General features: G+C 42.8%; 1 protein-coding gene across 3 annotated transcripts in view; it reads left to right on the forward strand.

Annotated features, from left to right (window-relative positions):
* The window catches only part of NR5A1 (nuclear receptor subfamily 5 group A member 1), a 229,475-nt gene that overhangs the window by 184,973 nt on the left and 17,580 nt on the right, over positions 1-26,922 (forward strand). For all 3 annotated transcript variants that reach the window (XM_056538142.1, XM_056538143.1, XM_056538141.1), the window contains exons 5-6: positions 1,297-1,416; positions 16,340-16,487. In XM_056538142.1, the coding sequence (XP_056394117.1) occupies positions 1,297-1,416; positions 16,340-16,487 (268 nt within the window). The remainder of the gene's footprint in view (positions 1-1,296; positions 1,417-16,339; positions 16,488-26,922) is intronic.

Below are 26,922 nucleotides of genomic sequence, written 5' to 3' on the forward strand. Positions count from 1 at the left end.
TTAGACCACCAGGGACAGATTAAATGTTCCCTTACATGCCGCTGTCAGCTTTGACCGTGGCGATCTAAAGGATTATTAGTGGAAGCCCCCAGCTACAAGAATCAGCTGAGGGTCGCCGAATATGGAGCGGGCTTGAGTCAGGAGCCCGCTCTATGCACCCTTTGCGACACCATGACGGACCAGGTTTCTCATGTGTCCAAAGGGGCTAATGGTGGGACATCCGAGGCTATAACCCCATTAGCCTCCCCTGGCTACACCCCTGGTCATGGTTAATATGGCTTTTGTCACATGGTACAGGGATTCACAGGGTAACCCACGCTCCTTAGACTGACTGACACGGGGGCGAGGGAGGGAAGGGGGCCTGCAAAAGTGTTGTAAGTGGTAATTCTCCTGGGACAAGCTCTAGTAAGTGTATGGCTATATGGTTTGTGGGATGCTTTGATGATAACGGTACAGAAGACAAGCTGGTATGGTTGAAAAATAATTCAGTCTTTTGCTTAAAGAAGATGTCCAGTGTTAAGAAATGTATCCCCTATCTATTCATTCACTGTGAAAGCAGTCGAAGATAGCTGTACGCTGTGCTCAGCTATCTTCAGCGGTTCCCATAAAGAATGGAGTGGGTCCTAGGAAAGCTGTGGGACACATGTCCAACTTTCCTCATCCTCTCTTTCTTCCCAGGACCTAAACTAGGTTTATGTGATATAATCCTTACTCTGCAGAAAATAGATGTTCTTCACCCATCCTAACAACTAACTGATTTCCATTCTCTGGGCAGAGATAGAGGCTGGGTTAGAGCAGGCTCCTCCCATAAACTAGAAAGTTTCCATGTAAAATTTATGAGCCTCTGTCAAGTGCATGAAACTTTCTTTACACCCACAACCCTACAAAAAAAAAAAAAAACTATTAAGAACACAACAAAAATGGTAAAACAATGTAAATATGCATTAACAAAAGACAGTAATGTCTGACAACCAACCTACAAGTCCTGTAGGGTATGCAGTGGGACACTGCAGTACTATACAGTAGATATATATATGCCAAATAAAGCTGAAACAATGCACTAATAATATTTACATACACAACTTTGCTGTCCGTGTTACACAATGCCTATATAACAATGCCAATGTTTTAAATCAAGGGTAATGAAAACCCTTAGATGATGAAGGACACAAGTGGCAAATGCCCCAGGGTTTCCATCTAATCTGATCTGATAAATAATGATATTTAGACTGTTATTTTAGTCAAATTTTAATCAAATATGCCATGATTTTAATGACACATTGTCTATTTTTCTAGGTCAGCGACCAGATGATTTTGCTGCAGAATTGCTGGAGTGAGCTGCTAGTGTTTGACCACATCTACAGGCAAATGCAACACAGCAAAGAAAATAGCATTCTTCTGGTGACTGGACAAGAGGTAAACTAAAATGTGTAAAAGTAAAAGTATACCTTTTATTGACAATGTTTCTAAAATGAGCACTGTCAGATTCAAAAACTTTTTGTAGGTTGTACATCTTGGCAAAACATCAATCTTTCTAATATATTTCATAACAATACAGCAAGCCTCATGGACATAAACACGTTAGACTGGTCCATACCCAATTAACTAGAATGGGAATGTTTTCTGGGCATGCTCTGTGACCTGTCCAGAGGTTATTCCTGAAGGAGACAGGAAAGGGAAAATTGCAAGATTTCAGGATTATTTAAAAAAAAATTGTTATTAGAATAAATAAAGTTTAAAAAAAATCGCAGAAAATTCTTTAAAATATTTTTTAGCATAACAATGTCATTTAAACAATAGCTCATGTGATGACACATTTCCTTTAAATATGTTATTTACTGATTGCATGAGAGTCGAAAGATGTCTTATTACCCTTAAATCGCATCTCCTTTTGGTGCACGCTGGGGATTTACAGTCCAGACCTAAGCGCAGATGCTACTTGTTTAGTTTAGTATTCTTTTTTCTTTTTTTTGGGTTTCCGAATTGTTGCTGCACAAAAGGCACAAACAATGATCTTGCAGAGAGATACAACATATCCACAAACACAGGCAGGGCGGGCTTTGTCATGGCTTTCACCAGCACTCAATAGGGTGACAGCGTGGCCAGAAGCAGCATATTTCTCAAGAGAAGAGACACATCCCCCATCTGTATTTACAGAAGGAGCTGTGAGAACAGGCTGCTGAATGTAGTACAGTAGGTAACTGGCGGCCAGTTACCACATATTGGTTGTTTATTATGTAGGCATGGTGGGGATTGTTATTCATACGCTTGCAGGCTTGTTTTTTTACAACAGCTCTTTCTTAGCCAAAATGTACATACATTTTATTCAAAATGTATTTTGCTGAAGAGTGTAATATAGTGCTCAGTACTAAATGATCTGGTGTACAATGGCAGGTAGAGGGCAGAGCGCTAAGAGCCAGGAACTGAAAGTTATCGTATAGATCCAAATAAAGATGGATGGGATCAGTGGCCTGGTACACCACTATATCGCTGATATTGGGATGCTTAGTTCAAATAGAAAGACATCCTTCAACATGTTTGGTAGAAAAATGAGGTAAACCGGCACTCATCGCATCCATGTGTCCATAACATTAGACAAACTTTCCAGGGAGCATCAGCAGACGGGTCAGGGCGCTCAGAGGCGACAGCTGTTTCGTGTGTAGCAACACACTTCTTCCGGCCTGTAAGTTCCGCCAATGTAATGGACACATTGATCACTTTGAAAGTGGTGAGTGCCGGCTCACTCTTTCTCTACACAACATGTTACAAAATGATCCGATCTTTCCTCCTATGTAAATGTCCAGCTCTTTAAGTATTGTGAATCAAACTATTCCAAAAATTCACCCACATGAGGATCCATAATTAATGTATCGCTCAACGCAAAACTGTTGCAATTCCAGTGTAATAGTTATGAATGATATGGTACTAGTCATTACCACTAAAGGGGCCACTGGCAGGGTTATTTTGCTGCTTCACTATAAGTAACTTGCATAAGAGCTGGCAGCGACATTACTGGCCTCACCTGGCATTACATCATGTACCCCTGCAGGGTATACCCCCTTCCTTTTTCCAGGTCCTGAATTTTCTTCAAAGATAGAGCCGCAAAGAATTATTAATAGCACAACTTGCACAAGAGCCGTGCCGACAGTGCCAGCTCTGGCTACTCCCCGTCATCCTTTTCTCTGGGATGCCCATTAAAAGTATTCCCCTCCCTGTTCCAGTAAACAACAAGGTAAACCACACTCTGGTCTCACTCTCAACTGTGCTGTTGTGGTTTCTGCTGAACCGGTATGGCTGTCCAGGGATCAAGGTTCATGGTTGCCAGGGCCTTTCAGCTACCTGTGCTGTCTATCTATCACTTCCCTTCCCACACACCCTGTGATTTATTCACATGGACAAAAGTGGTACTGTTTTTGTATATCTATCAGTCACATCATCCAATACATCACTTTACTGCAGAACAAAAATTATTATTATTAATAAAACTGTAAACTCTTTACATGGAAGTGAGATCTTCCCGAGTGCTTTTCAGTTGGGTTAGAGGTGGCTTTTAATACCTTAAGCAGAAGTACATTGTAAACATTTTTAGCGTTCTTGTACATTAGTAAGGATACAGAAATGCAGGAATTGGCACAATTGTAAATTTGCACCTTTGATCTTTACATTTCTTTCCAATGGCTTTGTAACATAGGTGTGATGGAGCTAAGAATGACTGTATCCCTGGTTGAGGAATTTAAATCAAATATATATCTGCAGCAGCAAGTTTGTCATCCGTTTGTGCTACTGGCCTAAATGTCTCCTAGTTTCTACACCAGATGGCATAATGCTTTTCCTCTGTATAGAGATTGCATCACTGTATGACATGTACATTTAGATAAAGCACCAATTTGAAAGTGCCCATACATATTAGTGAAATGTCGGCCAAAGCAACTGACTTTGGCAGAGCCGTCTAAATAATGTGTATGGGGCCCTCCCGACTCTCCTCTATACAATTAATCTGTGGAACTGCCTGGCCCTATTGTTCTCGGAGAAAACAGCTGTCATCAGAAAAGCCTGGCAGTGGCCTACCCCTAAAAATGCATGTTTAAGTGTATGGAGGGACTGGGATTGTCTACTGAAGGTGTTACGCCGAGCGCTCCGGGTCCCTGTTCCTCCCCGGAGCGCTCGCGGCGTTCTTCTGCTTGCAGCACCCCGGTCAGACCCGCTGACCGGGAGCGCTGCTCTAGTATCCCCGGCGGGGATGCGATCCGCGTGGCGGGGCGCGCCCGCCCGCGGGTCGCATCCCAATCCTCTCACCTGCCCCGTCCTCCTCCTGTGCCGTCCCGGCGCGCGCGGCCCCGCTCTCTAGGGCGCGCGCCGGCTCTCTGAAATTTAAAGGGCCAGTGCACCACTAATTGGTGCCTGGCCCAATCAAGTGTAATCACTCCCATTCCTATAAAAACCCACTTCCCCTTCCTGTCCTTGCCGGATCTTGTTGCCTTTGTGCCAGTTAAAGCATTTTTTGTGTGCCCTTTACCTGTGTATCCAGACCCTTGCTGTTGCCCCTGACTACGAACCGTTGACACCTGCCCTGACCTTCTGCTACGTCTGACCTTGCCCTTGCCTTGTCCTTGTGTCCCGCGCCAGTCTCAGCCTCCAGAGGGGTTGAGTCGCTACCGGGTGGAACGACGTGGGGGTTACCTGCCGCAGCAAGTCCATTCCGCTTTGCGGTGGGCTCTGGTGAAAACCAGTGACCCCTTAGATTCCGTTCCCCTGGTATGGCCCACACCATCGCCTCTCTGGCACAGAGGATCCACTACCAGTGTTGTTCCTGCAAACCAGTCCGGATCCTGACAGAAGGTATATGGCCACCACAAGGCTGGCATTGAGAGACTGTCATCTATAAAGCATATGTCAAGTCCCCTTGAATAAATTGTTATTTGTGAATCAACTCCTGATAACCAGGCTCTAGGGGCAAGTTACTGGTTTCAAATTTTTATTGTCTTTTGACAAACCCAGATAGTTTTTTGTCTGACCAGACTGACCCTGGGGAAAAGAGTCCAACATTATTTCAGTGAATGTTGGCAATAGAGCTGCATGAGAAAGAAACTAAAAGGTCCCGAACCACTTCATAGCTACCCTGGCTAAATGTCAGGCTAAGGAACACTTACAACTATCAGCCATAACATTTAAGGGATGTTTTCAGCACACCTGCATGCTATGAGCTGTGGACGTGTCGGCAGATGGTAAATAAAATAAACGTTACCTTTTGTAAAATTGTTGACCTTTTCATAATTATTAAAATCATGTTTTTGTCCCGGGCTGAAGAGTCAAAGAGGCAGGGCTGAGCTGCTGAAGTGCCACAACTTTGCCTGCCTCCTGGATTCCCCCTCTCTTTGTTTTGCCATAATTGACATACAGACCTGTATACAGATCATGTACTTGTACCATGCACAATAATAAGGGTTAACTTGTAGTGCTGTCCTGGATCATCTGCCCTCAGCAGGGCCTGTAATTGTGCGTTTTATTTACCTACTAGCTGAGTACCCGGTGTTGCCCGTTTTTTCCTTCCTAATCCTTGTTGTGGAGAAAAATCAACAGAGGAAGCTTTTGACTTCAAATCCCATCCTTATATATTGTTGTCATATCCCAACCCCATAACCCTGTCCTCATATCCAGCCCTCATATCCCGACCTCCTATCCTGACCTCCTATCCCAACCTCCTATTCCGTCCTCCTATCCCGACCTCCTATCCCGTCTTCCTATCCCGTCCTCCTATCCCGACTTCCTATCTCGTCCTCATATCCCGACCTCCTAACCCGACCTCCTATCCCGACCTCCTATCTCGATCTCCTATCCCGACCTCCTATCCCCACATTCTATCTCGACTTCCTTTCCCGTCCTCATATCTCGACCTCCTATCCCAACCTCCTATCCTGACCTCCTATCCTGACTTCCTATCCCAACCTCCTATCTTGAACTCCTTTCCCGTCCTCATATCTAGACCTCCTATCTCGACCTCCTATCTCAACCTCCTATCTCGACCTCCTATCCCGACCTCCTATCTCGACCTCCTATCCCGACCTCCTATCCCAACTTCCTATCCCGACCTGCTATCCCGTCCTCCTATCCTGTCCTCCTATCCCGTCCTCCTATCCAGTCCTCCTATCTCGACCTCCTATTTCGATCTCCTATCCCGATCTCCTATCCCAACCTCCTATCCTGACCTCCTATCCCAACCTCCTATCCCAACCTCCCATCCCGTTCTCATATCCCGACCTGTAATATGTGTACCAGGTATTGAAATATCTCCAGCCGTACGGAAGTTATGTGGGAGCATACATTTCCCATTGATTTGCATGGGACTTTAAACAAAAACTCCAACCCTCACAAATGGGGGTAGTTAAGGGTTAAATTAACTATCCTATATTTTAATAGGACATATAAGTAACATGTGACCAAGTGTTGTCAAAATATCTCCAGCTGTTTGGAAGTTATGCAGTAACATATATTTCCCATAGACTTGTATGGGACGTTAAACAAAAACTCTGACCCTGGCAAATGGGGGTGAGTAAGGGTTAAATCACCTATCCTATGTTTGTTGTAGACATATAAGTAACATGTGTGCCAAGTTTCATGTTAATATCTTTAGCCGTTTGGACGCGATGCTGGAACATACATACATATACACACACATACACACACACACATGTTGAGTTTTATATATATACTAGCTGAGTACCCGTCGTTGCCCGGTTTTTCCTTCCTAATCCTTGTTGGGGAGGAAAATAAACAAAGGAGGAAGCTTTTGACTTCATATGCAGTCCTCATATATTGTGGTCATATCCCAACCTCCTATCCCGTCCTCCTATCTCGACCTCCTGTCCCGACCTCCTGTCCCGACCTCCTATACCATCCTCCTATCCCGACCTCCTATCCCGACCTCCTATCCTGACCTCCTATCTCGACCTCCTATCCCATCCTCCTATCCCGACCTCCTATCCCGACCTCCTATCCCGTCCTCCTATCCTGACCTCCTTTCCCGTCCTCATATCTCGACCTCCTATCTTGACCTTCTATCCCGTCCTCCTATCTTGACCTCCTATCCCGTCCTCCTATCCAGACCTCCTATCCCGTCCTCATATCCCGTCCTCCTATCCCGACCTCCTATCGCGACCTCCTTTCCTGACCTCCTATCTCGACCTTCTATCCCGACCTCCCATCCCGGCCTCATATCCTGACCCGTAATATGTGTACCAGGTATTGAAATAGCTCCAGCCGTACGGAAATTATATGGGAACATACATTTCCCATTGATTTGCATGGGACTTTAAACAAAAACCCTGACCCTCACAAATGGGGGTAGTTAAGGGTTAAATTAACTATCCTATATTTTAAGTGGACATATAAGTAACATGTGACCAAGTATTATCGAAATATCTCCAGCCGTTTGGAAGTTATGTAGTAACATATATTTCCCATTGACTTGCATGGGACTTTAAACATAAGCCCCGCCCCTGGCAAATGGGGGTGAGTGAGGGTTAAATTACCTATCCTGTGTTTGTTGTAGACATATAAGTAACATGTGGGCCAAGTTTCATGTTAATATATTTAGCCGTTTGAAAGTTTTTGTGGAACATACACACATACATACACACACACACACGTTGAGTTTTATATACAGTAACCCCCCGACCTACGATGGCCCCGACATATGATAAAATCAACATACGATGCTTTTATATGTCGGGGCCATCGCATTAACTGCTATCCGACAGTGCAAAATGCTTAAGCTGCTGTCGGATAGCAGTTTAAGCATCCCTGGCAGGTTCACTTACCTATTCCCGCTGCTCCGGGTCCACTTCGCGATCCTCCGGTGTCTTGCGCATCTTCGCCAGGGTCCGGGCCTTGCTTTCCGGCGTCGTTATTACGTCACTTCGCACGCCGCGCCGGCGCAGCAGCGTAATAACGTCACCAGAAAGCGAGGCCCGGACCCTGCAGAAGATGCGCAACACACCGGAGGATCGCGAAGAAGACACCGGAGCAGCGGGACAGCAGCGGGAGCCCCTGGAACAGCAGCAGGAGCGGTGAGGACCTGGTCCGGAGCGACGGGGACAGGTGAGTATAACTTCCTATACTTTACATTGCACGGATCCCTCAACATATGATGGATTCGACAAACGATGGGTCGTTTGGAACGAATTACAATCGTATGTTGAGGGACAACTTTATATAGATTATCTGTCTGCCGCGTATAGCATCAACAGGTGAAATATATACATTGTCTGATGACAATGGCACCTGTCAAAGGTGGGTAATATAGATTTGGATAATACTAAAGTGGAGGTGCCCACATAAATCAGGCACTTTTGACAGACATGATCATATGCTGCATAGGGTTTCCTCCAGCTGCAGAAGTCTTAGGTTTAACAACACTTGCACTTGGCTTAGCGTGATACAGTACTACCATCAGGAGACAGGGAAAGAGGAACCGAGAAGTATTTTTAATCAGGCTTTAACTGCTGATACCGATGCTATGACATTGTTATGGTCTAACCCATGCGGGTCTTGTAGTAGATGAACATACTTGTCTTTTTTAGGGCCCTTGGTTGATTGTGGGTCATATTTTCCATTGATGTGTTGGACATGTGTTACGCCGAGCGCTCCGGGTCCCCGCTCCTCCCCGGAGCGCTCGCTACACTCTCCTCACTGCAGCGCTCCGGTCAGATCCACTGACCCGGGGCGCTGCGATACCGCCTCCAGCCGGGATGCGATTCGCGATGCGGGTAGCGCCCGCTCGCGATGCGCACCCCGGCTCCCGTACCTGACTCGCTCTCCGTCTGTCCTGTCCCGGCGCGCGCGGCCCCGCTCCCTAGGGCGCGCGCGCGCCGGGTCTTTGCGATTTAAAGGGCCACTGCGCCGCTGATTGGCGCAGTGGTTCCAATTAGTGTGATCACCTGTGCACTTCCCTATATCACCTCACTTCCCCTGCACTTCCTTGCCGGATCTTGTTGCCATCGTGCCAGTGAAAGCGTTTCCTTGTGTGTTCCTAGCCTGTGTTCCAGACCTCCTGCCGTTGCCCCTGACTACGATCCTTGCTGCCTGCCCCGACCTTCTGCTACGTCCGACCTTGCTTCTGTCTACTCCCTTGTACCGCGCCTATCTTCAGCAGCCAGAGAGGTTGAGCCGTTGCTAGTGGATACGACCTGGTCACTACCGCCGCAGCAAGACCATCCCGCTTTGCGGCGGGCTCTGGTGAAAACCAGTAGTGACTTAGAACCGATCCACTAGCACGGTCCACGCCAATCCCTCTCTGGCACAGAGGATCCACTACCTGCCAGCCGGCATCGTGACAACATGAAAGTTTGTAATTTATAAAAGCATTCCATGCAAAACAAGTACTAGACACTTTATTCCCCAGCAGACACTTTGAAGACATACATATAACTGTCAGCACATCAGTAATGCAGAAAATACACTGTAAGAGAAAAAACTGTTGTACGTGAACCAATTAATGAGTGTTGGTGGATATAATTAGTTTTGTTGGATATAAGCACATGAATTCTGTCCCTGCCATTTTATCTGTTATACTGTTTGTGCACTCTTCTGACTACTTTTAAGTGAATTCCTCTAGTGTAGCATTGGCTTTTATTAGAGAATAATGTAGAGCTACTTGTGTATGCCTCTTTGACCTCTTTTTTGCTGATGTGGCGAGCATTGGATAGGCTCCATTTTGGTTTACATATGCATGATGTAGGTTGTGTTATGTAGCCCACATTAACCTGGTCATCGTATTTGGTTGCTAGGGCTGGAGATCACCTAAGTGAACTGATTAGACTCATAAGTGGGTTAATGTCAGTTCACACTATGCAGTTCTGATGCGTTTTAATACGCAAAGGGCCTTTTTTTATTAAACAATTAATGCCAAGAGGCGAATGTGATTTCACCTATATATCACAATTAATGTGTTTTATGAAAATTTGAAGTCTTTAAAGGGGTATTACAGGAAAAAACGTTTTTATATATATCAACTGGCTCCAGAAAGTTAAACAGATTTGTAAATTACTTCTATTACTTCCAGTTTAGAAGCAAATTCCCATAGCAAACCTCTTCTAAACTGGGCGTTTCCCGAGACACGTGTCATCAGAGATTACTTAGACAGAAAAGAACAACCTAAACTTCAGAAGCTCATAAGTACTGAAAGGATTAAGATTTTTTAATAGAAGTAATTTACAAATCTGTTTAACTTTCTGGAGCCAGTTGATATATATAAAAAAAAGCTTTTCCTGGATAACCCCTTTAAACTGTGCTCACACTTTTACACAATTTTTTTCTTACACATTTTTTTTTACTGCATTACAAGCTGTGTTCTCACGTTGCAACTAATTAGTGATTCTGAAGCTAATTGCTTCATGAATTTTGACCAAAATCACACTCAAATTGACTTGTTTTATCTAGTTTATGCAAATTGTTAGAGATGAGTGAATTTTTGAAAAATTTGATTCGGCCAATTCGCCTAATTTTGTGAAAAATTTACCTACAGAGAGCCTCAATTGGGGTGCAGAACATTTTGCCTTGCTGTAACATGCATAGGGTGTGTGCTGGGTTAGTGAAATAATACTGTTATTCAGTATGCCATGCAGATTAGGGGTGTCACTATTAAAATCACTGTCGCAGAGTGGCACAATGACAGAGCCTGATGGTGGCATCAATATGAGGAGACCATATAGTGGCTGAATGACGCAGAGTGGAGGTGACAGCAGCAGCAGGAGGAGACGATAGTGCCTGAATGACACAGCATGGAGGTGGCGGCAGCATAAGGAGATCATACAGTGGCGGAATGAGGAGACCATATAGTGGCTGAATGACCAAGCCTGGAGGTGGCAACAGACTGACAAGACCATAGGGCCTCACAATTGAAAAGACGAAAGATATTTTTTAACATTTAAGTTGAAGATTTTAAATAGATGAACCCAAAAAGTTTAATTTAATGTGCCAGCAGCATGAGGAGACCACATGGTGGTACAGTGACACAGTCTGGAGGTGGCGGAAGCATGAGTAGACCATATAGTGGCTGAATGACACAGACTGTAGTTGGCAGCAGCATGAGGAGACCATATAGTGGCTGAATGACACAGCCTGGAGTTGGTGGCAGCAAGAACAGACCATATAGTGGCTGAATGACATAGCCTGGTGTTGGCGGCAGCATGAGGAGACCATATAGTGGCTTAATGACACAGCCTGGAGTTGGCAGCAGCATGAGGAGACCATATAGTTGCAGAATGAGACAGCCTGGAGGTGGCAGCAGCATGAGGAGAAACTATGGTGGAAGAATGAGACAGCCTGGAGCTGGCATCAGCAACAGGATAACATATGGTGGCAGTATGAGACAGCCTGGAGGTGGCATCAGCATCATCAGGAGTCCTGAAAGTGACCTAGGGACCACGTGACATAGTGGGGCAGTGGGTGGCAATACCAGTACCCAGTGATGAAGGTGGGTGAAAAAAGGAAAACTTGGCATCAGGTGTGTGGCATCAGGCAGGGGGCAGGATCAGAATAGTAGCTGAGGCAGGTAGGCAGAAGAAAACGGTCTCTTTTGTAAAAATGTTAGTGTGCACAAGTAAGTACTGAGTATATGCAGTACGTAAAACGTAACTTTTAAGAATTATTTTTAAGATAAAATATATCTATCCAAAATGTTTTTGAAATCAAACAAAAGGAAAGGTGTGCAAAAAACACGATGTGCCACCTACACCACCAAGTATTGATGTAATGCAAAGACCTCTAAAAGGTGGAAGGGAACAACGTATGGTCCATTGTAACCAGTGGGGGTAAAAACTTCCCCTGTAAGGCCCTACTCTTGCATTATTAATTTGCCTTCTAGACAAGTGTTACTTGCCCTAAAAAGGGCGGCCCTACACAGGAAACTCTCCCTATTTCCACCTAAATAGTGGACCTAAATAGGTGGAAATAGGGAGAGGTTCCTGTGTGGGGCTGCCCTTTTTAGGGCGAGTAACACTTGTGAAGAATGGAATTAATAATGCGAGAAGTTTTTACCCCCACAGGTTACAATGGACCATATGTTCTTCCCTTCCACCTTTTAGAGGTCTTTGCATCACATCAATACTTGGTGGTGCAGGTGGCACATGGTGTTTTTTGCACATCTTTCCTTTTGTTCGATTTGAAAAATGTTTTGGGTACCAATATTTAAAAAGAAGTTAAGTTCTAGCTAATGCATATCCTCAATATTTACTTGTGGTCTGATGCGGAGGAATGTCTGTAACTGGGGAGCAGCACCTTAAAAATATTTTGCACTATCCATAATTGTGAAATATTGGTGTAGCACTATGGTCAATCTACTCTGATGCATCAGGCATTGGTGGGTGGAAATCCTGGCTGATCCATGCCTGATTCATCTTCAGAAGGTCAGTCTCTCCACATTTTACGTGGACAGACGAGTTCTCCTTGGGGTTGCTATGGCCCCCCGCTCTGGTGGCACACTACTGGCCGGCAGGACAGCTTTTCCAGGGCAAACTCTGCTAGTTGCGGCCACAAATCAAGTTTGGCTGCCCAGAAGTCCAGCGGATCTTCAAGGTGTGTTGGCATGGGCATGTCAAGGTATGCCACCACCTGCTGGTTCAGGTCCTGCTCCAGGTCTACCTGCTGCTGATGAGTTGCTTCACTATGCTGGTGAAGAAAGTTACTCATCAGCGACTGTAGGCTGCTGCTGATGGAGCTGGTACTGCTCCTGCCACCCCACCCCTCCCCAGCAGCCATGGTAGTGGAAGGTGAGCATAGAGGAACATTTTAGGAACTGTCCAGAGCAGCATATGTTTGCTATGGGGATTTTGTCCTGTTCTGGGCAGTTCTTAAAATGGACAGCAGAGGTCAGCAGAGAGCACTGTGGTCATGACATCAGAGGAAATGCATTTCTTTTTTGGATTTCTCTTTCGTATACAGCCCCTAAAAAGTGGAAGGATTAAGATTTTTTAATAGAAGTTATTTACAAATCTAAAAAAGAAGAGTACTCAGTCCTCAGCACAACCACTCAAAAGGATTGTACGGTGGATGTGTGATATAACATGAAAAAGAATGAACTTACAGACCAATAATAATTTTTAAACTTTTTAAATTTAATAAGCAATATTAATAATAAATATATATTCAAAAATTAGAAAAATTACAGCCGCAGGGCCCTACGGCTGTACAATAATAAAATATCCAATAAAACCTCAGAGAGTATTACACCACGATCTTCATAATAACAAACTGCAACATGGAATGAATGTAGCAAATGTAGCAATGGGTTTAGGTAGATTGTAACAACTATACCATAGTAAATTATTATTGGTCTGTAAGTTCATTCTTTTTCACGTTATATCACACATCCACCGTACAATCCTTTTGAGTGGTTGTGCTGAGGACTGAGTACTCTTCTTTTTTACATTTCCTTTACATATTCTCTATTGGGTGAGAGAATTTCTCAGTTAACCTCGCATATTTTTTCTGTGAGCTACACTTATCTATTTTTATATATGACTAGCTGAGTACCCGGCGTTGCCCGGTTTTTCCTTCCTGATCCTTGTTGGTGAGGAAAATCAACAAAGGAGGAAGCTTTTGACTTCATATCCCGTCCCCATATATTGTTGTCATATCCCAACCCCATATCCCATCCTCATACCATGACCTCCTATCCCGTCCTCCTATCCAGTCCTCCTATCCAGTCCTCCTGTCCCATCCTCCTATCCCGACCTCCTATCCTGTCCTCCTATCCCGTCCTCATATCCCATCCTCCTATCCCGTCCTCATATCCAATCCTCCTATCCCATCCTCATATCCCATCCTTCTATCTCGACCTCCTATCTCGACCTCCTATCCTGACCTCCTATCCCGTTCTCCTATCTTAACCTCCTATCCTGTCCTCCTATCCCGTCCTCCTATCCCATCCTCCTATCCCGACCTCCTATCCCGACCTCCTATCCCATCCTCCTATCTCGACCTCCTATCTTGACCACGTATCCCGTCCTCCTGTCCCATCCTCCCATCCCGACCTCCTATCCCGACCTCCTATCCCGTCCTCCTATCCCGTCCTCCTATCCCGACCTCCTATCCCAACCTCCTATCCCGTCCTCCTATCCCGATCTCCTATCCCGTCCTCCTATCTCGACCTCCTATCCTGACCTCCTATCTCGACCTCCTATCCCGTCCTCCCATCCCGACCTCCTATCCCGACCATCCCGTCCTCCTATCTTGAACTCCTATCTCTTCCTCCTATCCCGTCCTCCTATCCCGACCTGTAATATGTGACCAGGTATTGAAATATCTCCAGCTGTACTGAAGTTATGGGGGAACATACATTTCCCATTGACTTGTATGGGACTTTAAACATAAACCCCGCCCCTGGCAAATGGGGGGGAGTAAGGGTGAAATCACCTATCCTATGTTTGTTGTAGACATATAAGTAACATGTGTGCCAAGTTTCATGTTAATATCTTTAGCCGTTTGGAAGCTTTTGTGGAACACACATACACACACACACACACACACACACGTTGAGTTTTATATATATATATATATAGATATACAAATCTGTTTAACTTTCTGGCACCAGTTGATTAAAAAAAAAAAAAAGGTTTCCACAGGAGTACCCCTTTAAGGGGTTAAAGGGGTACTCCAGTGGAAAACAATTTTTTTTTAAATCAACTGGTGCCAAAAAGTCAAACAGATTTGTAAATTACTTCAATTTAAACTCCTTTCAGTACTTATCAGCTGCTGTATGCTCCAGAGGAAGTTGTATTGTTTTTTTTTCTGTCTGACCACAGTGCTCTCTGCTGACATATCTGTCCATGTCAGGAACTGTCCAGAGCATGAACAAATCCCCATAGCAAACCTATCCTGCTTTGGACAGTTCCTGACATGGACAGAGGTGTCAGCAAAGAGCACTGTGGTCAGACTAGTAAGAGCAATACAACTTCCTCTGCAGCATACAGCAGCTGATAATTACTAGAAGTATTAATATTTTTAAAATCGAAGTAATTTACAAATCTGTTTAACTTTTTAGCACCAGTTGGTTTGAAAAAAATTTGTTTTCCACCGGAATACCCCTTTAGCCCCCATAGCCGACTATACTCGTCCATGTGCCGTTAACGGGGTTTGACACGGGCTCCCAACTCGAGCTGGCATTATACTGGCCGGCCCCCAGCTGATCTCTGTAGTTGGGGGCCTGCGTTAATAGTCGACATGTGGTGATCACCGCGGGCGTCTATTAACCCTTTAGATTGATGCTGTCAAAGTTGACAGCGGCATCTAAAGGTGCCTTTATCCTGTCCCTGGTGGTCCAGTGGGGTGGATGCCCCCCCTCCCGCAGTGCGATCATGCGGGGGGGGGGGGGGGGGGGGCATAGGCCATCCACTGCTGAGGTAGCCTGAGGGCTTACCTCTCCTGTAGTGTCGGCTCTGGTGCTCAGAATGATAAAGCTTTATCAATTGAGCACAGAGCACACAGATCAATGTGCTTCTATGGAACCACATTGATCTGCATGAGGAATGAAATGATCCCTCCTAAAAGTCCCCTAAGTGGACTAAAAGTGTAAAGAAAAAAAAGATTTTAAAAAAGTTTAAAAACACACACATTAACCCCTTCCTTATTAAAAGTTGAAATATTCCCCCTTTTCCCAAATTCCATATAAAAAAATATATAAACATAATAAAAGTAAACATATATGATATTGCCGGGTGCATAAATGTTAAAACTATAAAAATATATAATTCATTTAACCTCACGGTCAATGGCGTACGCGCAACAAAAATTCCAAAGTCCAAAATAGCATATTTTTGGTCACTTTTTACACCATAAAAAATTGAATAAAAAACAATCAAAAAGTCAGAACAAAACAAAAATGGTACAGATAAAAACTTCATATCCCGGCACAAAAATAAGCCCTCATACCACCCCGTACGTGAAAATAAAAAAGTTATAGGGGTCAGAAGATGACAATTTTGAATGTATAAATTTTCCTGCATGTAGTTATGCTTTTTTTCCAGAAGTACAACAAAATCAAACCTATATAAGTAGGGTATCATTTTAATTATATGGACCTACAGAATAAAGATGAAGTGTCATTTTTACTGAAAAATTTACTGCATAGAAACTGAACCCCCCCCCCAAAATTTTTTTTTACAAAATGGCATTTTTTCTTCAATTTTGTCATACAATGACAATCACAACAGTGCAAAAACAGAAAAACGCTTGGTCCTTAAGGGGTTAGGGCTGTTATATAAAAATCCAACACACCTAGCAGATTGCATAGAGCTGAACTACTAAAAAGCACTTTTGACATGTCTGTTTATTTGTCTTTTAGATTGAAATGTCCTCAATTGCTGCCCAAGCGGGATCCACGCTGAACAACTTGGTCCTCAGAGCTCAAGAGCTGGTCATTCTTCTACATTCCTTGCAGGTGGACAGACAGGAGTTTGTGTGCTTGAAATTTCTTATACTCTTCAGCCTTGGTAAGTACTACTTATACCAATACTTTTTAGACCATGGTAGTAGAATGTCATCTGGACACGATTTAAATCTGGAAGAATATTTTAGAGACAACTGGCTTCATCTAATAGAAGAGGAGCAAATTTTTTTTTTTACATTTTTGATGACATAACATCACGTGTTCTAATCAATTACAAGTATCATAATCTGCAGAAGAATTAATGATTCCTTAGATCAGGGGTGTAGCTATAATTGGTGTAAAAATAGCAATCACTCTCAGGCCCTGGTGACCATAAACTTTTAACAGCTGTTGACTGAACCTTTATTCCGCCGATAGCCATATGTGCCGACATCTGCATGTGCTGTCTATGAAGATAAGAGGGAGGTAAAATTCAGCATGCCTTACCCTTCTTATCCCTGACATTATGTTAGGGAAGAGTTAGGCTAGGTTCAGACTACGGAACCTCCGGGCAGAAAATTTCCGCCCGGAGATTCCGAGTGCGGCCAGCGTCGGCTGAATCAGTCGGCTGTGGACCGCGCGGACACTGCAGTCTCCAATAGACTGCAATGTGTTCCGAGCGGATTTACACCTGAAGAAAGAAGAACGCCTTTCTTCAGGCGGAAATTTCCAAGCGGATTTTCCATTCACAAATTCCGCTTCACAAATTCCGAAGTGTGAATTTGTGAACGTTAAACCATTCACTATACAGTACATTTTAGCAAGCGGAATTTCCGCCTGCAATTTCAAAGCAGAATTGCAGGCGGAAATTCTGTAGTCTAAACCTAGCCTTAGGAGGCTGCCACAAACGTTAGACAGTTGGGTAAACCTGCTGAATTTAGAGAGTTTGGTCAACCTTTGTCTAAAGTGTATGAGGACCTTTAGGGTCATTTAGATGGACTGATTCAGCTTCCTAAAGGAGCGTCCATCTCTAAGGCTAGGATTCCACTTGTGAAAAAAACACCTGAAAAAACACCAGTGCAATTTCCTGCGTCTGACGTTTTTTCTGGTGTTTTTGTATTTGAGTTGAAATAGCATTTTTGGCCCCTTTGGCGTTTTTTTTTCAAAATGTGTTGGGTACCAAAAAAAAAAAAAAAAGGATGCAGAAAACATTTATTTAAGGAATTTTTTTATAATGAACTTTTCATTTATTTTTAATGAAGTGTGTGTGTGTTTCACTTTTTTTTCCTCAAATTTTTATTTTTTTAAAATTTTTTAGTTAGTACTACCACTCCCAGCATGGAATAGACTGTTCCATGATGGGAGTAGTAGTACCTGTACTAATAGACATATCGCCCCAGGTGTCATCCATAATATAGCAAAGATGCGGAGCGGCTCTATACAGCTCTCACATCTCTGCTCTGTACTCCGTCCGGCCAGTGATGTGAATATAACATCACTAATTCATATTTTCCGCCCAGAGTGAGGATTGGCCGGATGGTTGCAGCCAATCACTGCTCTCAGCGGGAAATATGAATGAGTGAAGTTCTATTCATATCACTGACCGGTGTATAGTGCAGAGATGCGGAGCACAGGAGAAAGCCGCTCCGCATCTCTGCAATAGAAAGGACGATCGCAGCGGATGTCAGGAGTGATACCCACTGTGATCTGTCCTTAACTGTAGGTACTACTTCTCCCAACATGGCCTCTCTTCTATGGTCCCCTGCACTGACGTATATATACACCTATTCATATTTCCCACAGAGTTGTGATTGGCTGGAACCATCTGGCCAATCACAGCTCTCTGCGGGAAATATGAATAGGTGTATATATACGGCAGTGCAGGGGACCATAGAAGAGCGGCCAGCCGCATCTATAAATTATACAGAAGGATCACAACGGACCCGGCACGATCTGTCAATTAGTACAGATACTACTACTCCCATTATGGAACAGTGTGTTCCATGCTAGGAGTAATAGTACCACCTAAAAAATAAAGAAAAAAAGTGAAAAACACACTCACTACATTTTTATTATTGTCGGCTATATTTTTAGTGTCCTGCCCGCACACATAAATTGATCCATGTTTAAAAATTAATAAAAATTTTGTTATAAAAATTAATAAACATTTTGTTATAAAAAAACGCCAAAAAAAGAGTGAAAAAACGGCAAAAGGATAAAAAAAAAGCCAAATTAAAAAACGCCAAGTGGAAAAAGAATTTTGTGATTTCTCATTGATTTACAGCTAACAGCAGCGTTTTTTTGGCCAAAAAAACGCCATTCATCATATGTTGTATTTCTTTGGTATTCACCCCCCCAAAAGGCAGCAGGTTCTACAGGTAACAAAACAAATATGTTGACTCGCTCCATCCATTTTTTGCACGTCTTTAATGTACAATGGCCCTCATTTACTATTGCAAATCTGACATGTTTTGTCGGGTTTTGCGCCAGATTCTGGCACATTGCACCAGAAATTCTGTCTGCGCCAGAATTTGCACCAGAATTTGCGTCAGGGAAAGAGGGCGTGGTCACCAAAAAGGGGGTGTCCCCGACATTTTCACAAAAACCCAACATGTTTACTAAGGTTTTCACAGAAAATGGCCCTCATTTACTATTTACGACATGTTTTGTTGGGTTGTGTGCCAGATTCTGTCGCATTGCAAAAGAAATTCTGTCTGCACCAGATTTTGCGCCAGGATTGAAAAAACCCGACTAATTCTCCATTTTGCTAAGAAAACCCGTAAATGGGGCATGACCGCCGGGAAAAGGGGGCATGGTCTCCAAAAACGGGCGTGTTCCCAACATTTTCACAAAAACCCAACATATTTACTAAGATTTCCACAGAAAATGTGGTGGATTTGAGCTGAGGAAAACCAGACAGATCAGAGCATGTGTAAAAAAAGCAAAATGTAGGGAAAGTGGAAAATGTAGGGAAACCTTAGTAAATACTGTGAAAAATAAATTGTAGGGAATTAAAACCCACAAAGAAACCTACACAACACTCTTAGTAAATAAGGGCCAATATGTATCAATGCTTGTCATTTGATATAGGGCTACAGGGCCTGTGTGATCCACTGCAAACCCTTCACCCCCATAAGTTACATCCCTGTATAATATGGAATTGTTGCATATGCAATTGATCAAACTATAAGGTTTCAGAAGGTGATCCTCTTTTTCTTTTAGAGGTGGCTTTCTGACCAAAAGAGGAAAAAAAAGGAATTAATTACAGTATCTCTCTGGATTTATCACCATAGTGCTGTGGGAGGACAGGGAGCTGATTACACAGTGCAGTCTAAACTGAGTCTACAGACAGTATGTGATAGCTCACTCACTACAAGTTCATTATCACTAACTCCGACCCGGGGCGGTCACTTGTAATTTTATCAAGAACTCGAAAACAACACAAAGCCAAGAATAATAATGAAGAAAACAGACTATTAAACCATTCAATATAGTTTGGTAAATGCAGTTGTGTCCTTGTTTTTATTGTTGCATTGGTTCACCTTTATTTGTTGCATAGGTTCTATTGATTAACCCCTTAACGACCACGGACGTATATTTACGTCCATGGCTGGCTCCCGATCTGTGAAGCTTCTGAGCGCGCTTCGTAACTGCTGGGTCCCGGTGAAATTGTGGCATCCCGAACAGCTGAGAGGACAGCAGGAGGTGCCTTACCTTCTTCCCGGCTGTCCGATCGGCATTTGATTGCACCAAGCCTGAAATCCAGGCTCGAGCAATTAAGCTCAGAAAAACACTGATCAATGCTTTCCTATGGCAATGCATTGAACAGTGCCTGCAATCAGTGTATGCAATGTTATAGCTCCTAGAGGGGGATAAAAAAAAAAAAATAATTCAAACTATAAAAATATATCATTAATTAAACCACACTGTGAATGGTGAATTCCAAAATAAAATACAAAATTTTTGGTCACTTTTTATACCATAAAAAATGAATAAAAAGCGATCAAAGTCTGATCAAAACAAAAATGGTACCAATAAAAACTTCAGATCACGGTGGAAAAAAAAAAAAGTATTAGGGTCAGAAGATGACAATTTTAAACGTAATAATTTTCGTGCATGTACAGTGATCCCTCAACTTACAATGGCCTCAACATACAATACTTTCAACATGCAATGGTCTTATCTGGACCATTGTAACTTGAAACCAGACTCAACATACAATACTACGGACAGTCCAGATCTGCAAAACGTGTCAATACCTGGAAGAACCCCTGTATTCCTGAAGTACATGCACTGACTGGCTGTCTGGTAGCATTTCCCTATAGTACAGGTAGGTACTACATTTTCTGTAAAATTATATTCTGTACCAGGGATAGCTGTTTCTTTGGACAACAGGTGTGGGCAGCTACATTTTACCTTTCTGGGACATTGCGTGTACTGTACAGGACCCTGAAGAATCTCCTGTCTTCTACATAGACAGTGATTTACAGCTCCCATCAGATCTTACATCCCATACTTTTATATGTAAGGAATTGCATTATCTATGTTAGGTATCTACTTATTTTTCTTTAATCCTCACTTTTTCCTATTTTTGGATGACATTTTGGTGGCTTCAGAACCAATTAACAAGTTTCCATAGAGTTATGGTGTCAACATACAATGGTATCAACATACAATGGATGTCCTGGAACCAATTAATATTGTAACTTGAGGGACCACTGTAATTCAGATTTTTTAGTACAACAAAATCAAACCTATAAGTAGGGTATCATTTTATTCGTATGGACCTACAGAATAAAGATAAGGTGAGGTGTAATTTTTTACCAAAAAATGTACGGCGTAGAAAGGGAAGGCCCCAAAATTACAAATTCTTTTTATTAATTTTTTCTTCAATTTTGTCGCACAATGATTTTTTTTCCGTTTCCCCTTAGATTTTTGGGTAAAATGACTGATATCATTTCAAAGTAGAATTGGTGGCGCAAAAAAAAAAAAAAAAAAAAAAAGAGCCATCATATGGATTTTTAGGTGCAAAATTGAAAGTGTTATGATTTTTAAAATGTAAGGAGGAAAAAAAATGAAAGTAAAAAAAACGAAAAATGTTTGGTCCTTAAGGGGTTAAATATTAATGAAAAACTGAATTGTTAAAATTCTACAAAAAAAATTAACATGGACTAAGGAAACAGAATAAAATGTGTTAAATGGGTTATCCACCATAAGGTGATTTTAGTACGTACCTGGCAGACACTTATGGACATGCTTAGGAAGGATCTGTGCTTGTCTTGGGGCTAGATGGCTATGTTGTGACATTACCATAACACTGTGGCTAGCTTTTTGCGAACTAGTATTTCCTGTTTGACTTTTCTTTTTTTGACTACAAATCCCACAATTACATTTTCCTCCCTCCCACACATCAGCCACCCAACCATTGAAACATAAATGAGCTCCATCCATTCAAAAGACCTGTGGCTTTCAATCAGGGTGCCTACAGCTGTTGCATTAGTTGCAGATTGATCCCTCCACCCATTGAAGCAGACAGGCTCCCTGTCATCAGCTGACTAGTGAGTCAGGTCTTGGCCGCATTGCAACCTGGGAAAAATCTGAGACAACAGTCATTTTGTATGCTGTTGAAAATAAATTGTGGGGTGAAAATCACATAATAATTGTGATAAAACCGTCACACACAGGTACAGACACTATATTATGAACTACACTAACTTTACAGCCCCTGTAGCATAGTCAAATAAAAAATATTCCTGGAATACCCCTTTAAATCTTGACAACTTCTTTCATAATGAAGTGCGATCAATCAGTGAAAAAGATTTACCAAGCACTATCATTTTACTAGAAGCAATAGAATAAAAGTGACATGGTGTATGCCTAATTTATTATGTATGGTATATACTTTTTGCACTTTCCTTTCTAATTTAAAAAAAAAGGTCTAGAAAAGGGTCAAGACTACAAGGTATAAAATGCACAAATTTTTTTTAATTGTACATTTTTGGCACAGTCTATTGGGGTATGGGATGCCAGCTATGAGTATGTCACAAATATGTCTAGCGAGTTGCGCCAAGTTTATCACTTTGTGATTCATTCTGATAAAATTTAAGTTCTGTCTTTTTTTAGTTTTTAGACACTGTTAGGTTACATTGACACTAAAGAAATTCTCCAGAATCTTGACGGATATTCAATGTCCCAGCACTCCTCCCATGGATTTTGGCAGAAGATTGAACATGTTCAACCTTCCGGCTGTGTGAACTATGAAATATTTACATTTATCATCTTTTTATGGGGCAGGAGATTTAATTGATGCCACCTGAACCAGTTGATTTTTGGTCGGACCCCCGACCATCCAAAATGTATAAGGGTGTCCCTTCTTTCTCTTGACAGACAGATGATGTTGGGGGAGAGAGTGATTGGGTAGTCGGATTTTAACAAGCCCAATAATTTTAAATCTCCCTACAGTTAGCCAATTGAGTGTTAAGGTCACCATACAGAACAGCAACCGGCTGCTGTGGACCACCCCAATGACTTTAAGGTTTAGGCAGCATAAAATTGTTGACATGTTCCCTTTAAAGGGGTGCTCACCTGCTCAGCCTTTGGAACAGACTGTTCCAAACGCTGGAGCCGGCGCCGGGAGCTCGTGACGTCATAGCCCCCCCTCATGATGTCATGCCCCGCCCCTCAATGCAAGTCTATGGGAGGGGGGGTGGCCCTCCCATAGACTTGCATTGAGGGGACGGGGTGTGACATCATGAGGGGGCGGGGCTGTGACATCACAAGCTCCCGGCGCCGGCTCCAGCGTTCGGAACAGTTTGTTCCAAATGCTGAGCAGCGGAGTACCCCTTTAAGTGGCTCATTCACTGCTGGTGCTGCCTCTGCTGCCTCAGTGTGTACAGTACATGGACAGGTGCACTGGGCTTCTTCAAAAAATTTTGGCATGGTATATGTACTCAGTTGATCATTATAATCATATAATATTCACAATGCCATAACGGAAAACCTGTATCTCGGACACAGCTGTGCCTTTAAGGTAAATATTTGTGTGGTATTTGTGGTGCATTGTTTAGGAATACGAAACACAGAGGCAGAAGCTGAATGTGTGTTCCAAAATAGACCGTGTTTCCAACACTCTGTCCAAATCTGATTATGAAGGGATCCACAGATACGGTGTCGGCACAACATCACTGTTGATATTCATTTCGGAATCAGTGCAGCAGAAAGATTGCGGAATGTACGTCACACGGGCTCTATTAAGCCTGTCACTCCACGGGAACGAGAGATTTCTCATCGCCGCAGAGTCTCTGCCCAATCCTGCTTAGACTATTTCATACTTTTGTTTGTCTCTTAGACTAAATAGAATGAGATGGTCCAGGTCAAGGGGTATAAGGGTAAAGGATGGAAAATTTTCACAGCGCCTTTAAAAAGCAGTATGTGCAATTTATGCATTCTGGTTGTTGAGTTCATTGCCAACTACATGATGAAGGATCAAAAGGATAATAGATAATGCAATTCAGGTCTTTTTATCGTTTTTCATTCTTTTCATAAAGCTTATGTTCATCTCTGAGTGATACATTATATTTCTTATCTGGTACTGGTCCTGGGTTACAGCCTCTGTTAGGCTGGATTCACACAGTGTAAAATGAAAACAAAAAACTGCAGAAAAACAGTTCATGGAAAAGTGTGTGCAAGCGTGGAAAAACATTATTAGCTAAAATAAATTGCCATTTGTTATACTTATTTTACTGTAGTTTAATGTTTTTTCATTTTACCCTGTGTGAACCCAGTCTTACACTCCAGAGCTATATTTACAGTTCTAAATGGTGCTAAGCAGCATGTTTGTAGCTGGCCTTTTAGGTCTGCATATATCTGCTAATATGATGACTAGCCTTCATTGTACAGTGATAAAATGTATCTTCTATTGTAGAAGGCTATGTTCACTATTGGATTGGGGGTTTCATTAGGCTTTAAAAGAGTAAAGGGCCTATTACATAGCCCGACCCACAATGGAAACAAGTGCTGATCTCGTAGATTGACACTTGTTTACAGAGCCTATTACACAGCATTGTGGATTGGTCAGGTATAAGTCCCCCATTAAACATGGAAGATGTGCAGCCGACGGACGATGAATTATTAATTGACAGTGATCACATGACAAAAGGGGGTTGCTTGTTCATCTGCTGATCGCCGGCCCTACTACATAGGGCAATATCTACCTACTTGACCAATAATTGCCCTGTGTTATAGGACCCCCCCAAGGATTTTGCATCATACACTTCTATTCTTACCAAGAAAATGATGCCTCTATTTGTGGTGATGGACTTTTAATGAGAAAAGAAAAAAAATGGAATTTTATCCTTTGGAGCTGAATCGCTTTTTTTTGGATTTTTGCAATACTATACTTTCCCTGTAGTTAAAATTGCTGGTAAAATGTGTAGTTGACCAAAACTTATACAACAAATGCAGCCAAGCCCAGTACTGATCGAGTGGTGTCAATAAATTCTATGTCTAATTTTGTCATATGTACCGTATTTTTCGCCGTATAAGACGCACTTTTTCCTCCCCAAAACTGGGGGGGGGGGGAAGTTGGTGCGTCTTATATGGCGAATACACGCCTATCGCGGCGGTCCCTGCGGCCATCAACGGCCGGGACCTGCGGCTAATACAGGACATCACCGATCACGGTAATGCACTGTATTAACCCTTCAGACGCAGTGATCAAAGCTGACCGCCGCGTCTGAAGGGAAAGTGACACTAAGCCGGCTCAGTCGGGCTGAAATCGCGGCGGTTCCGAACAGCTTACAGGACCTTATCTGCCTCCTCGGTATCTGCTCTGTGCCGGGATCCCCTGCTTGGCCGGCGCTTTCCTTCGACGTCATCACGTCGTCGCGCACGATGTCCCATCATCCAATAGGAGCGGCGTGCGTAGTGACGTGATGACGGCGACAGAGAGCGTGGATCCCGGGGAAGAAGACGTCCGGAGCGTCGGGGACACCACGGGGACGCGGCGACAGCGATGGAGCGACATCCAGGGCAGCGGTGACGGGTCCGGAGCGGCGGGGACACGTGAGTATTACCTCCTATCCAGTGGTCTTCAACCTGCGGGACCTCCAGATGTTGCAAAACTACAACTCCCAGCATGCCTGTAGTTGTAGTTTTGCAACATCTGGAGGTCCGCAGGTTGAAGACCACTGTTGGGTTCAGAATCTTTATTTTTTTTTACATTTTGCACCTATACGCCGGTGCGTCCTATAGGGCGAAAAATACGGTACATTACAGTACTGTATTCTAGAAGTAGTATCTAGAACAGTAAATAATTCATCACTGGATCCTTGATCAAGGCTGAGCAAACCATTTTCTTATTGAAGCTGAATGCATAAAGTGCTTAACATTGAAATCAGTGATCTGTAAAATAAAAACCAAATTCTTAAAATGACCTAGATTCCTACAAAATCTGTGCAGCTTAAAAATAAATAGTAGTTTTCTTTAACACAGCAACCGAAACATGACCAGTGCGAGCATAAATGGAAGTCTATGAATGGTCTCTCTAAACCTAGACATATTTACACCATACAATCAGCCTTTACATGAAAGGTGAAGGCCACAGCCTTATCTGTTAAAAGAAAATCTGTAAAGATGTGATACAAAAAAATCTAACTTCTATAAAACCAGCACATAGAATGTCCTTGACCTCAAAATTCCGGTTGAAAATGCCTATAAACTGATAGGTCAGTTGGCTTTCTTATGAAGTTGGCTCTTATTTGTGCCCAAGACAGGGAAACAAGGGAAACTAAACCCCAGAAGACTGCTATTAATGTAGGTAATGACAATCTCTGTACAGCGCTGTAGAATGTATTGGTACTACATTACAAATAAAAATAAATATTATCTATCGATACACACTGATCAGCCATAACATTAAATAGGCACTGTCATTAAACATGATTTTTAATATTTGATATCTTATGCAAAATAAAAAAAAATGTTTGTAATTGGCTTCCAAACGTTTGTAATTGGCTTTTAAAAGCAAAATTTAAAAAAAGCAAAAAAATTGTTAGTTTTTTGGCTGTACAAATCTCAGATTTTGGTCTCCTGCTTGTAATGGCAAGAGACCAAACTCAGGAAGTGTTTCTCTGCACTGAGCTTGATTGACAACTGCAAAGAGCCTCAACTGAAAGTAGATGCACAGACTAAGCTGCACAAACTAAACGTTGAACAGAGCCTCACTGAAAGATACACAGACTGAAAGCTGCTGCACACAGCTTGAGGTCTTCTATTCATTACAGCGCTGCAATGATGTGAGGGCGGAAGTGGTTCCCCAGGAGGCTTCAGTGATAAAAAAACTGGGAAACGCCCACTTTCTCCTGCTGTTAGATTGCACTGTGTGAGCAAGAATAAAGGGAAGATACAGAGATTTTTAAAGCTCTGGATTTTTTTCTAAGGTGAGAGGAGTATTAGGAATAGTTAGGGAACATAGCCTGAGTTAGTTTAGAAAGGTTTATTTAGTGACAGGTACTCTTTAAGTCCACTTGGCATATTATGTAAAGACATGGACAAAATTG

This window comes from Hyla sarda, chromosome 9 (assembly GCF_029499605.1).
Source record: "Hyla sarda isolate aHylSar1 chromosome 9, aHylSar1.hap1, whole genome shotgun sequence".
Taxonomy (NCBI): domain Eukaryota; kingdom Metazoa; phylum Chordata; class Amphibia; order Anura; family Hylidae; genus Hyla; species Hyla sarda.